This window comes from Osmia lignaria, chromosome 12, assembly GCF_051020975.1.
Source record: "Osmia lignaria lignaria isolate PbOS001 chromosome 12, iyOsmLign1, whole genome shotgun sequence".
Classification (NCBI taxonomy): Eukaryota; Metazoa; Arthropoda; class Insecta; order Hymenoptera; family Megachilidae; genus Osmia; species Osmia lignaria.
This window is the reverse complement of record NC_135043.1, coordinates 5,058,354-5,073,045: the sequence shown is the minus strand read 5'-3', so window position 1 is coordinate 5,073,045 and position 14,692 is coordinate 5,058,354. Positions and strand designations below refer to the sequence as shown.

At 42.0% G+C, this 14,692-nt stretch overlaps 2 protein-coding genes across 8 annotated transcripts in view; one reads left to right on the top strand and one right to left on the bottom strand.

Annotated features, from left to right (window-relative positions):
• The window catches only part of LBR (lamin B receptor), a 58,544-nt gene that overhangs the window by 22,467 nt on the left and 21,385 nt on the right, over positions 1 to 14,692 (top strand). For both annotated transcript variants that reach the window (XR_013063145.1, XR_013063146.1), the window contains one exon: positions 14,338 to 14,682. The gene's annotated coding sequence lies outside the window, so the exon portion shown is untranslated. The remainder of the gene's footprint in view (positions 1 to 14,337; positions 14,683 to 14,692) is intronic.
• On the bottom strand, positions 878 to 14,440 carry LOC117602778 (monocarboxylate transporter 12). Of its 6 annotated transcripts, none has more exons than XM_034321206.2 (12): positions 14,304 to 14,440; positions 5,730 to 5,862; positions 5,159 to 5,363; positions 4,932 to 5,072; positions 4,533 to 4,721; positions 3,947 to 4,190; positions 3,673 to 3,868; positions 3,215 to 3,391; positions 2,924 to 3,146; positions 2,608 to 2,847; positions 2,412 to 2,537; positions 878 to 2,331 (listed from the first exon to the last, which is right to left on the bottom strand). In XM_034321206.2, the coding sequence occupies exons 1-12, from the start codon at positions 14,390 to 14,392 to the stop codon at positions 2,171 to 2,173; spliced, it is 2,124 nt and encodes a 707-aa protein (XP_034177097.1). In that variant the 5' UTR covers positions 14,393 to 14,440; the 3' UTR covers positions 878 to 2,170. The 6 variants fall into 6 exon arrangements, with proteins under 6 accessions (XP_034177097.1, XP_034177100.1, XP_034177098.2 ...); XM_034321209.2 differs by lacking the exon at positions 14,304 to 14,440 and adding an exon at positions 12,815 to 13,621; XM_034321207.2 differs by lacking the exon at positions 14,304 to 14,440 and adding an exon at positions 12,680 to 12,701.

Below are 14,692 nucleotides of genomic sequence, written 5' to 3'. Positions count from 1 at the left end.
GGCATAAATTATTGGCATTCGTTAAACACGCTTCTCTCACGGTCGACCTTCTTCTTCGTCTTCTTTCAACTCCTCGAGGATCCGTTTTTCGACCGTCCCAACTGCGACACAAACAATCTTATGCAAATTCCTCGAGCGTTCCCCACGGAAGGGACTGCTTTATGAATTTGATTACCGGTGTTCGTTAACACTTTCGTTGCGAACCTATTACTCAAGAAGTATTTTTGAAACAGAATATTTTGTTATTAACACAAGTGTTACTTAGATAGAGATTTCATAGCGATCTTTGTTTTTCTTTTTAATGAAATTGCATTAATTAATGCGGATGTGATTTCATAGCCGAGAAAACGATTAAGGAGGTATAAAAAATCAATTGAATCATAACAGCGCATATCTAGATTAAATCCAAGCCATTCAAGATGCAAAGAAACGTAAAATGGATCATTAATGATCGCAATAAACTGAACGTTAAAAGTTGTAAATTTCAATCGTCGATGTAATAAGAGATAAGAAGGCGTAGCTAATGAGAGACAGGTACCTCGACGATAAATAATTTATAACATTATCTTGTGTCATGTTGTTTTAACGCGAGCAGAGGTGTGGCGGAATGAACTTAAATGCAGTCACCGATTATGTACCGTGGAAAATTCAAGTTTTGCACACCTTATTGTTAGTCACGCTGTAGTCACGTTACGGTTACGTCGTTGAAAGTGTTTTCCATATGGATAGGTGTAGGAGATAGAAAAACAGATTCATGGATACGTTCAATAATTTATTTCTTAACAAAGTGAGTGTAAGTGTTTCGCGATCTTCGAAACGTCGCGTGTTACGAGAATTAAGGGCATCAACGAACTCGTGGTACACGGTTCGACTCTAATTAAAAAAAAAAAAAAAAATAGAGAAATACTACGCAGTAGATAATTAATTAGGAACAGTAGGAACGGATTTAATTTTTGAGCAAGTCATTTAAGGCTAGAGGACGCCGACATCTGGAACCCAATTCCGGATATCGCTCGAAACGCTCAACACCTTGATTGCCATCGTAGAAAATTAATTTTTCATTAATTAAAAATTAAAATATCGATAATTTTGCTGTTTCAAATCGTTAGTGTAACTTTAACTTTTTTACCCCTTTTATAATTTTTCAATGAAATTTGTGAAACGAATCACTGATGACAATCAACGTGTTAATTAACGCTATAAATAGCACTGCACCAGAACGGATGCACATTCTCTATATCAAGATCACGTGTACCCGTTTATGCAAGTACATACGCCTTTACCGTACGCTTGTGCTTGTTTATTATAGAAACATGCTCTACCAGATATCTCGGAAGCGAAACGAGAGATCGATCGATCACGATTTAACGAATTCACTTTGCCTGCGAATCGGATCGCTTCCAAGATATCTCTCATCGTTTCCCGTCGAGACGATGCGACGTGTACGTTTCACGATCCAGAAAGCGTGAAGACTACCTAAACTTACGCGAATCTGGAGTATGGCAGTTCGCTTGTGACACGGTAACAAGGTCGTAGCAAAAATAGATTACAATATAAGTGATCTATTCAATCTCTCTTACTGGATCTATCATCATTCTTATCCTCGCGGTATTTGAGGAAGATTATGAGTAAAAGGCACCGATACAAGGCATTAACCTGTCCTGTCCATGGTTTTTTTTTTTCAACACAAAGGACTCGTAGGATACCGTGGACCCCATGGAAGTGTTAATACTGTTCATAAGTACAGAGACACTTGGAAAGTTTACTGTGGCAGTAAAAGTGTTAATTAACAATTAAAATTAAATTTTTGTAAAGATAGCAGTGTCCATGTACTTATGAACGGCAGTATAATTACCCTAAACAACGTGTTCTTATGTCGAATCAGATCTCGACAAAAATGTCCTCTTTACGATATACCCTCTTCATTCGTATCTGCAAAATCTCTGCTGCTCGCCAATTGCACTTGACCGAACCCGACAGACCCTTCCATTCCAACGACGATGATTTTGATCGTTGACTGTAACGAGCTTTTTTCCTGTTCGTCGTGGATTAATTAACGACTCCAAAGGCTCGTTATAAATTATTTACACGTCGGTATATGTACAAAACACGGAGCGCTAAGCAGCGAACGCGACAGACTTCAGTCGTCTAGTCGTGGCTTCGTTGTTGATCAAGACTTTGATTGATCGTCGCTGTTCTTCTCGCTGCTCTTCATTTTTTCCCATTCGTTGATCCTCTTCAAAGGGTAACAGATCACAGCCGATAAGAAGATCAGACTACCGGATAGATAGAAAGAGGCGTCGTAGCTTCCTGTCGCGTCCATGAAGGCGCCTGAACAATGGGATCATCGTGAACGATTCCGCAAGGACAACTTTATGGAACTTGGAAAGAAATCGATATTTTATAATCACCTGCAAGAGGCGCGCCTATGGCAGCTGCCACACCTTGGAACAGGAGAAGCAACCCGAACGCGTTGGTCAATTTCTCCAGGCTCAGCAGGTCTACCACGAGGATCGATCTCAGCGAGGCGAAAACAGCTGTAAAAATTGAAATAATTCAAATTTTCAATGGAAGATTTTTCTTTGATACTCTGTATTATATACTTACAAATACTAATGCCAAAACTGGCTGCATAGAAAAACTGGAAGCCCTGAGTGAGCGACAGACCAGACAGTAGGGTTAATAATCCACCAGTACTGATGAATATATTGTTAACGACCAATGCATTAACACCTGGCAAACTACTAGCCACTCCACACACCACACGACCAATGGTATTACCGATACCGATCACTGACACCAGGAACATCGCTGTGGATGGCTCGATTCCTGCTCTTATCGCTCGGTCTGTTGAATAGAAACAGTTTCCACTAACTTAGAATATTAATTCGAGAAATGAATCTGATAAAATTTGATACGATACCTGCGACGTACATAAAGGGTGTATAGAAGCCCATCATAGTGAGTCCTCCGGAGATTGCCAGGATCAAGAAGGAAGGACTTTTCAGAAGACTCAAATCCAGCATGGTTGTCAGGATCCTTCGTACGCTTTCTGGACATAGATAACAACTTCCGCTTTCCTCTTCAGCTACGTCCGTGGCGGTTGGCAAACGCGTGACCGACATGTGATAGCCCACGGATGATTGCTATGAAAATTATATTCAATATTATTCTCATGTTTTTCGAGAATATTAGTGAATGTATAGTTTCATACCTGGGACCTGTAATGAGGCAGTCTGTTCAAAGAACCCCCATAAAAGATATCGTCCCTATAAAATGGTCTCTGTGGATCCTTGCTGAACGGATTCCGCTTGTTGCCCACCTTCAACGACTTTTGGCTACAGTCCGAGTCCGCGCGAAGTCTTCGACCGCTAATCGTGTGTCTGCGAATCTGCCAACAATTTTCCTTTATTGCAACTAACCGTATCCTGTTGGCACGGGACGAGCCACGAACGCTCTTATGGACCGTTTTAACCAATTATCCAATCTCGCTAAAATTCATTAGCTCTTTCCAAATGTGAGAAAACAATCTTCAGAACTATCCTGGCAAAGGTACTCCTCGAGGCATGTACCCCTGTAGATACAAAGCATCCGTCCGGACGGTCGGCGACGTACGGCACTTAGAAAAGTTCCTGTCTATCAGTAGAACAACGCGAGATATTTCAGACTCACCGTGGGTACCTTGCCGTTCAATCTTTCCACATCACCACCCAGCAGATTATTCTCTTCTGCGATTTTTTCGTCCATGTTCACATCCAGGTCAGGATAGATCGGCGCGGATAATCGTTTTTCCGAGTTGCTTAACTTCCTTTCCAAAGTACGTAGCTCCACATGAACCCTGTGAAGTGAATGTAGAGATTTGGAAACACTGCAACAAAAAGTTCTTCAATGATTGATCCGTTCTACTTACACACGCGGTATGTCCATAGGAAGATTGAATTATTACTTTACTATGTTGGGATTACTGCCGAGTAGCTCGGCTGCTGTTGGATATTCCGTGTTGTTATTCGTACCAAAGAAACCACTTCTGCCAGGTTGCACGCAGTGCAACGATGCGGTAGACACACCTTTTGCCATCAAGCTGTTCTTCACCTCTAAGTCCACGTTTTCTGGGGTAGATTTCACTTTAATCCTGATCGGTTTCAGTGGACGAAACATTGCCCCGAATATGGCACAATTCAGCAACATTCCTGCAATATTCCAGCCAACCTTTTCTAACATTCCATTGGTTTATCATTTTTGCATGCTGCAACATTCTTCGTACAGAGTGTCTCAAAATTAGTCGACCAAGTTTAATCATTTATCAAATGAAAATATGGTCTCAATTATTAACATTATCGAGATGTTTAAACACATGTTTAAATGTATCTTGATACAAGATTCTGCTTAATTAATATGTCAGATAATATATGATGACACAAACAAGTTTGTGAAAAATTTCCAAAAGCTTGAATAAGCATGTTGAGTCTTAAGTTGTCGCTCGAAGATTCGCAAAATTTCGTCAACGTAGTAATGAGGATATTTTTGATTACCTGCTTGAAATAACAACGCGCCCCTCCACCCGAATTCCTTGACGAGCAGATCTGAAATGGGTGCGAGCAAGAAAGCACCGATCCCAGAGCCGCAAACCGCGATCCCTGTAGCCAGGGCTCTCCATCTTTCAAAATAAAATCCTGTCGTTATCACAGCCGGCACGTAGATCAATCCTGCGCCGATACCTCCTGACAATGGATAAAGAAAAATAAGAAATCAAGTTGAAGATTTTGAAATTCAATTCAAATTAAATATCTGCTCGTAAATTCTTGGAAAAATTATTCAAGAAAACTTTGGAAAGCATCGATATTATACCGATAATGGGAGATAGGAAGTCTCGTTCGTGAAATAGAACACGGAAAAAAGTTTCTCGCCGAGGCCAGCAGCAAAGAACTTACCAAGTACACCATAAGAGATGTAGAGGAACTCGATGGAAGTGCTAAAGTAGGAGAGCACGAAAGCACCGCAACTTATAACACTTCCTAGGATCGCGACCAGCCTGAAGCCGTACCTGTTGGCCAAAGCCGACACAAAAGGACCTGTGAACAGAATAAAACAGCAACGAAACTATTATATATGAAAAAAAGATCCTTTCTCTTCAAGAAGATCTTATCGTCTCACTGACCAGCCATTAGATAGAACCCAGATTGCAACGAGCCAACCAAAGCGACCCTCGCTTTGGAAACTGAGAAAGCCTCGGACACGTCGTTCAGGAAGACACCAAAGCTGAAGATGATACCATCCACAAAGAGATTGCACATGAAGGATGCGGCGACGATCACCCAACCCCATCCCCCGTCCGGTGGCACCACCATCTCCACTTCGATGCTCTGCAAACAGCAAGTATTCCCAAACTTCTTCTTAGAAATTCTAACGTCGTTTATTCGAAACTTTTCTTCGATTACCATATTAAATGGACCGTAATCTTAGACCGCGCCTTTGCGAATCAGTTGCACGCCTTCTAAACTTTGCTTCTCTTTGTTTCTTCTTCGAAATAAAGAGCTTTGGTTTATTTTTTGTAAGTGTTATTTTTTGCAAGTTCTTAAAGAGAAAGAATTCCATGGGCGACATAGAATCTAAAGGGCAGAATGCTTAACCCCTGAGTAGTGGAATTAGGTCAATCATGACTTACCCTTGTAATAACAATTGGACTAGGGTATTCTAAGGGAAATTTTCCAAGAAAATTATTTTCTTACCTCGTTATTGTTATCCTGGACATCTTCGAGAGGCAGCTCCTCGTTCCTGCATCCGCCTCCGTTCTGTTGCGATGCTTTCGCGACTCGTTCATCCACTTTGTTCTCCAGCGACGCCATCGTCGTCCACGGTTGACTGAAACAGCAGACGCGGAACGGGCCGGTTGCAATTATTAAAAGACGCGCGGCGATTAAACGGAAAAGAAAAGCGGTTCGCGCGATCTGTGCACGCGCGAGATGATAACAGCATGTAACATTACGAGGCCCAGTAAAAGTCCGCGCGCTCAACGCTCGCGCCTCCGATTCGATCGTTCGTTATTCCACGCTCTTACGTCGATTTAATTTAATGCATCGTTTGTTTCTTCGCATCGTTTGCGAACGTACGACACGTCATAGCCGGCATGCTTGCGGCACCGCATAAATACGCCTCCATTATCATACCGATAAATTATACACGTGTGCAGAATCGAGGCGGAAGCGGAGCAACGAGGTTTTCGTGCCTTCCGCGGCCTTTCTTTCCTCTCCTCTGATCTAATCAGAGGAGGCAAACTTAATCCATACTCGATTTACTTTATCAATTTTTATTTCATTTTCAACTGAATACACTCCTTTTTAAGAAAAATGTGATTAGAGAATCAAGACTAGTAATATGCAGAAGAATTAACATAGGGAGAAAGCAAGGTTTCCCTGACGCGCCATATGCGTTCTATCGAAGACACACCAGGTGCGTCGCGTGTAAACTATGCATTGCAACACACGACGCACCATATGCGTCTTGTACCTAATCTACATATAACATATAACTACTCCACGTGTCATTCCTACAAAACATATTTACCCGTAAACGAAACTCTCTATAGAAATATTGCAAATAAATTCCGTGCGACAATAACAAAGTGCAAAGATCGCGTGTGCGAACGATTGAATTTAATAGTGAATTAAAAAAAGAAAACGTTGATGTATCTACGTACCGTTGTAATTAATAACGATAAGAAAGATGAAGAAAAATGAACAGCAGTAGAGTTAACGAAAATACGCGACCTTTCTCCAAGGCTGATCAGTCGAAAACTGGTCGGAGAATGTCCATTCGTTATTCTTCTAACGGAGTGCCGGTTTTTGTATGTATTCGGTATTTTGTGAATCGGCGATAAGATACGACCTATGTCAACGAGGAAATTTTCTTGACGGCGTTTACACATCGAAAAGATCTGTCGGGATAAACGGAGAAAACCGTGTCGCGTGCACTGTTTACCGGCGAACGGAATCGTCACCGGCGACGTTTGTTGCACGATATCGATAGAAGGGGAGAAGACAAATTTACGGTTGAAAAGGATGAATAATATTTTCTTTGGGATTATCGCGATGACTACGGCTCCCTGAACTTAATGACAATGCACTTATCCCGACGAAGAATGCCGCTTCCCAAAATCGATAACAATATAAGTACTCACGAGTTTATTCTTATTTACCTAACTATTTGTCTCGAGGTAGAGTCAACGGTGACCCAGGCCTACGAAGTCTCTAAGGATATTCTGAAAAAGAGCATTTTATACTCTCCAGATTATTTTTAAGCTTACTTCCCACCCACTGCTACCATTTAAATGCTTCAATCTGATTATAATAATTAATCAAACACTCACACGGAAAGTTTTGTCGCGATCAGATATCGAGGGTATTTAAAGTATCCAGGTAGCTAGATTATACAATCAATTTGAACAAATTGTTTGCTTGTTTATCAGCTGGATTAGTCTGCTTCCAAAGTATGCTAATAATAATCACGTTAAAGATAACAGTGTCAGGAACAACGGTGACAGTATGAAATACATATTGCGTGTGTATTTAGAGCACACACGATTCTCCGATTCTATGTTCGCGTATGTATAAAGCGGTAAACTAGTCATTGATAAATAGTAAGAGATTTAACAATGGATATAAAAATAGAAATCTCAAGTCTTCTAGCGTTGACGTTAAATGATCAAATATGATTCGAAATCGCGAGGATCGGTAGGGTCAACGACTCTCTCGTCCCCGTCTTCGTCGTTCTCCCCGTTGATCGTCATTGATATCAAGGTCCTGTATAATCAACATGATTCATAGGCTACAAAAGGATTGTGACACGTGCGAACGAATGCTGAGAACACGATGGACATGTAACTCGCGTGAAGCTACATTGTTGCACGGACCGAGGCATATTGTGCAAACAGGCCTGTGTAAACTCGGCCCGATTGATAAGGGATGTGCTTATTTTTAGCGAGCGTAACTCGTCTGCTTTTAAATTATAATAAACGAACGATATTGAGAGCCTGTATATAGAAGTATTTCGAAATGGCACTAATTTAAGTTGACGCCTTGCAATTTGGAGATGCTACTTTTAACAGCCATTAGAAGCTAGAAGAAAATTGAAATTAATTTGACTGCTGGCGAGTTAGGTGGAATATAAAACGGTAGAAAAATGTCAAACAACGTTTCTCAGTCGCGGTATACATTTTCCTCGAACGATGTCGGCTTTCCATGGCACGGACCAAGAATAGATGGTCCTAATAATAGCGACATTACGGGAGGAGCATAGAAGAAATTCGTAAGGAGCAATTGAGAAACGATCGGATCGGTGCAATCGGTGCTCTAGAAAGCAGGAGGAGCAATTATCTGTGCAAAAAAGCGGCCAGATAGCTTGTTATCGTGTTGCGTCGGACACAATGCGACGGACCGTTTGCTCGGGAATTCATTTCTGGCTCGATACCAAAACGCGTCTGCTTTCATTTCTACTCTCCTCTTTCTCCGATGATAACGAACACGATAACGAAACGAGGCGAACATGATGAACGCGAAACGATCAATCGAGCCGCGTTTGATCGTTCCTCCAGAAGAAATAATCGCCAGTTAATGATGACCAATGGAATTTTGTCCATCGAGAGTTGCTGATCGCAGTCTTCGCGAATGATCGATTTCCTCTTTATAAACAAAGCTACTTTTATTGTAGTTATCATTTTTGGTAATGAACGTGAGCCATGTTGCGTGGGTCACCGGTAACACACCGCAAATAAAATAGAAAAATTAATTCTAAAAAATTAGAAAATTTCTATTTCAATATTACTTAGTTCCAAGTGCCATTTTAAGAAATCTCGTGATATGCCGCGTGATCCACGGCGTTTCTCAAGAAATTACTGCAATTAACAATTATAATAATCAGCGCGTTAGTTGTAGTCACGAAGAGGAGTAAACGTCCTCGTGTCAACCGAAGGGAGGATCGGTTCACACGTAACAAACGAGGAGGAACTTGTCTTCGCGGCATGTTATTCATCGCGTCTTCCTGGAAACGCCACGGAAACAAACTGTCCGTTTTGATAGCGGGAAAGAGGCGCTCGTTATGGGGCGGCTCGTTCAATTCGATTTAACCGGTCGTATTGAGTTTAATTGGAAAATTGTCAGGTTTTCAATTGAATTTTCATGCAACTTTATTCGCTTTAATTGATACCGAGCAAAGACGAGAAGCAATCATGTAGTCGCGTTGCTCTTCTCAACGGAAACAAAGCATCAAAAAACCTTATCTAACTCATTTCGTGAATTTAAAAAGATAAAACATTGATCACAGAATCCTACCCGTTTACGATGATATTTTTAGCGATGAATTTCGACATTCCAAAGCTAATTACCAAAAAAAGTGGAAGAAAATTAAGAATATATCATCAAACGTCCCGGTTACTTAAACTTACACTTGTCTCATCTAATTTATTGCTTTCGCTTACAAAAAAAACGAATCAGCGTAAACGAGGTCGCTGTTTCGACTGTTATTATTAACGAAATTTATTTTTACGCCAATTATCTTCGATAATTTTTCGCTCGGAACTGGTAGGTTCGAGGATTTCGCTGATAGGACCACGATAGACGGAGGTATGAAGAAACACTTGGTTTCGTTGCTTTATCGCCGCTCGTCCAACACTTGGAACAATAGTCGAATGGAAAATTATGCTTGCTTCTCGATATCGAGCCGAATAAATATTGAAACGTACTACTTCTCTCAATCTGGTAGCTTGTGAATGTTGAAAATCGACTTCGACCTCATAAACAGCAGCAGGAGCGGCAATATTTGCCTGATCTTCAACCAATCGACCTGACTGAAAAGTGGTTACAGTAACGATCACGATAGACCTGTTTATCTACGACAAGAAATCTTGTAAATAAGTCGAATTACCTTCTTTAATCGCTAACGAAACATCTTTGATATTGATTGATTCCTGATAAGTGTAAGTACTCTCGAACAATCGTCTAATAAAATATTTGATTTATCATCTTGTGTACAGGATGTAACATATTTCAGAGATAGATTTAGTGGGTAAAAATGAATCCTGATTACATTGAAAAATAATATAACCTCGAATAATTGATTAATTATTTAACAATTTCGAAAGGCTATTTTTCTAAAATCCTGATTCTTTTTTCAGACGATCTTTAATCACTCCTCACGAGTTCGACGATATCATAATTAGTAGCATCGTTATCTACCTATCTGTCGAAAACAGTTCTTCACAATTCATAATCTTCACTTGTTATTGATCACCGATCAATCGAGAAACCAGCCACGTATGAAATTTGATAAACGTGTACCATCGAGTGCTATATTTTGAGTACACTGCATGTACCAGTAGAAACTCCAATAATTTACAATGTATAGGCAATAGAAGCAACAGGTCTATCGAGTTCCATGAACAATTCGTGAATTTTTAAATTTTATTCCTAGATCTCTGAAAATTGAAAGCAAATGGTGGCTCAACAGGGGTGGGATTAGCCTCCTCCTCAAAATATAGATTGACCCTTCAAATTCTTCATCATTCAAAGCATCAAATAACCCCTCAAAATGGATCATAGACGGGTCGATCTCGATCGAAAAATCGCGAAACGATCAATTTCATCGGGAGTACCGAGGTAGGGTACCCTTATTGAATTCCACGCGTTATTGCCCTCTCTCGAAGAATTTATTAGGACGGTCCAGTCCCTCGTTTCCCTCTGTTCGTGAACGTGAATGAGTAAACAGGATCGTCAAAAGCGGCATAATCAATCCTACGTCCCTTATGAGTCGCGGGAGGGAAACGAGACCACGTGCCGAGGCCAAAGTTCGACAGAACTTATCTCCTCTGATTTCTTGTGCATTTATTTACCAACATTGGAGGCGCTGAATCAGCAGACGCGAGAGTTTCAGAAATAGCTGTAAACAGGCCAATAAACCCGCGATCCCTCTGTTTGTTGCCCACTCGACCGCCTCAGCTTCATCTCGGCCCTCGTTCGCTCCATTGTTCACCCGGGCGGCGAGTTTCCGCAGGTCAGAAAAATGAAGCCGGAGATCTGTTTTCCAAGTGTTAACACGTGGCTATTACACGTTTTTCCACGAAGGACTTTTAAAGAAGAAAAGAGGCTTGGTCGAGGGACGAGAAACGTTCGGGATGGCGTTTCGAAGATTCAAGAAATGTTTTGTCGACGTTGTAGCCTCGCTATAATCTTGCTCTTGCCTGGCGAGGACGCGGACAGCAATTATTGTTCATGTTTTTCCTCTTACCTCCATCTGTCTCACAAGGAGATGCTACGAGGTGCTAACTCGACTTTCGAATGAGCTCTAGTGCATTCGAAAGGGGAGGTCAATAGTACAAATCGTGGTAAGGGTTTTGGGTGTATGGGCCTTACTTTTTGAGAAAATTGCATAAATATTTATGCATTTTTTCAGCTGTACTATAAATACAATGAATAGTTGAATATCAGTATGAAGCAAATTAGCCGAGCAGGTTAAGTGCCCGTGCAGCTATTGTTTTGTAATCCATGCAAGCTCGGTTCAAGACAGCATTCTGATAATTTTTTTTTTTTTCTTTTAAGATTATTCTATTTATGAATTGATTTTTTTCATTCTTTGCAGCAATAAAAAACGATTTATTACTTGGTATTATATCTGTATGTAGTTTTATGACAGAATTTTATAACACATAACATAATAACTACATACAGATATAATACCAAGTAATAAATCGTTTTTTATTGCTGCAAAGAATGAAAAAAATCAATTCATAAATAGAATAATCTTAAAAGAAAAAAAAAAAAAATTATCAGAATGCTGTCTTGAACCGAGCTTGCATGGATTACAAAATAATAGCTGCACGGGCACTTAACCTGCTCGGCTAATTTGCTTCATACTGATATTCAACTATTCATTGTATTTATAGTACAGCTGAAAAAATGCATAAATATTTATGCAATTTTCTCAAAAAGTAAGGCCCATACACCCAAAACCCTTAACACGATTTGTACTATTGACCTCCCCTTTCGAATGCACTAGAGCTCATTCGAAAGTCGAGTTAGCACTTCGTAGCATCTCCTTGTCAGTCGTGGGAGGAGACAAGCTACGATAAACCAGTCGATTGACTTTCAAATTCATTCTAGCCGTAGGAACGAGTAGAAAAGAAATTCGGGAAAAAAGTACAAAGAGTCTTCCACTAGCGCGTATTATTGACAGAGCAAGGTCGGAAGGCTCATTACCGATTCGCAATTAATATTCCAATCGACTTAGGCAAGTTCCGTGCACGCTCGCGACCGCGCTCGAACTGAATGGAAATTTCGGAAATCTGTGTTGTTTCGTCGTCGAACGTCAATGATATCGCGGGATAAGCGTCACCGGTCGGCGAGTAGAAAAAAAAAACACAGCTGTCTTGCTCAATTCTTATTGATAGACTCGAGGAATCGAGCGATAAGCGGCTGAATTTATGCGCATCCGTGAAATACTCATTTATTTCTTGCGATTGATGCGCTTTCGCATCCCTCCTAGGCATCGTGAACCCGTAAAAAAGGCGCACGTGTGTCGCTAACCACGTGCAAAGGGACGCGGCCAAGTGCGCATGCGCTGACCTGAAAGGCGGGAAATGCGCGCTAGCTCTCGTAGCATACGAAACGCGTTAGTACACGTGAATACTTACGTACACACGGCACGCGCACACATACACCGCGTGAACTTTTAACACTTTTAACGCCACAGTGTTATGCACAACGTGACGAGACACGCGTCCGGTTTACCACGATATACGTTAAAGTCGTTTACGTTGCTTGATTACCTTTCGTCGTGAAGCCACCGTCACAGACTACCAAAATTCCAGGGACCGGGCACGAGGTAAAAAGAAGACAGCAACGGAAGCCACGCGTGTTCGTGGTCGCGTGATGCGCTTGTACTAAGACGGTACGCGCGATGTGCCAGAGAATTAGCTGCGCGATCAGCGTGTCCCGTCGGGTGTGCACGGCTTCCATCGGTCACCGATAACGACCGAATGCCAGATTGGTCCGTACCGAGCGGAGAGGATCGTCCCGTTGGATACACGCTCCTACTCGCCACGCCAGAGGATCCCGTGGCGGCGCTACGCGTGACATAACAGGCGTAGAAAGCGACGATTATGTGGAATTCGAAGGCGCCTGAGAATCAGCCGTGAATCGATATGGATCTTTCGCTGATCGATATCCCGCGCTTTTCTCGCCTAGCGCACTGTGAAGTTCGAAAGTATCCGGTGGAACGAATCGATTGAAATTCACTTGACGTCGATCGATCATTGATCGTCTACCGTGGTACGCGATAACACGACACATCGGATCGAGATCGATGCGAGGACGCGATTCACTTGGCTCGATCGAGAATCGAAATCGACGGGTAAACACCTACGATCGAGTCGAACGGTTACGCGTGAAACGTTAACGAGCCGTGCGTATGCACGACATGCGCGCCACGAATTCCGTCGATCGACGATAAGGAGTCTGGAGGCGATTACCCGATAACCCGTTTCAGCGGAGATTGTACGACCACTTGACAACCCGTTTTCGACGTTTCCAACCACGACACCGTGATAACCAGCTCGATGACGTAACGATGGAAAGAAGGTTTGTTATCGTCGAAACAGTTAGACACAGATGGTCATCTTATATCGATAACGATCCACTAATCTTAATGGGAGGTTAGAAACGTCCTTGCCCCTTCCAATTCCGTAGTTGCAACGTTATGAATGTGTTCCATGCCACGTTACGATCGAGAACATGTTAATTATACGCGTTCGAACTGCGGCGAGGTAACGTTTAATCGCACCTTAAACGTAACATTTCTTCTGAAATGTAACGTGAACTCGTGAAAATTAGTTGATTAATAAAACAAACTGGTTCCGTGTAAACCACTCGAATCGATTTGCATGTTTCAACTTCACTAATTCCCGCGTTTTATGGAGCGGCGTGCTCGATTACACGTGCACGAAACGCGACTTCGCGTCGCGCGGCGTGAACTTGCGCCACACAGAAATACATCGCAACTCTCTTTTTGCTTCATTCGCGTTGATTTACCTAAGAATACATTTACGCGTCCTTGTATCAATGGTAGAGCATCTCCTTCGACCGTTCTAGATCGATTGATATGATCTCATGTCCAAACGATAGAATCCGCGCGATAACTTTCATTTGCAGGAATCTATTTTCGGCTGACGCTCCTCTTTTTACCGATGATTGGTCAATACGCGTCGACAACTTCACACCGAACCCCGTGGAAAAAAGCCTGTACCTAAATGCACTCACGTATGCGTCATGATCGTCGTTTTCACACTTGCAGCTTGGTGTCGTCCGCTTCGTCCGAAAAAACTGAACCAACAGAGGGCGAGTGCCATGAAAATCAACGGAAGTCGATGTTCGAGATACACCGGATAGACAGAGAGGGAACGAGAAGACGAGCGGAGTTAGTGAGAGAATGAGACTAAAAACGAAGGCGGCAAACTACCGCTACTACCACTGGAAAAGCACGAGGTAACACATCGCGACTAATAACGACGAACCACTTGGAATTATCGCGCGACGTAATGGTGACGGTGTGTTCCACCAAACCTTCCTTCTGTTTTCTGTGCTTCGCCCCTCCTGTTGCACGGTGGCGCTTAAACGAAAGTGCAAGTTTACACTTAAGGTAGGTCGCG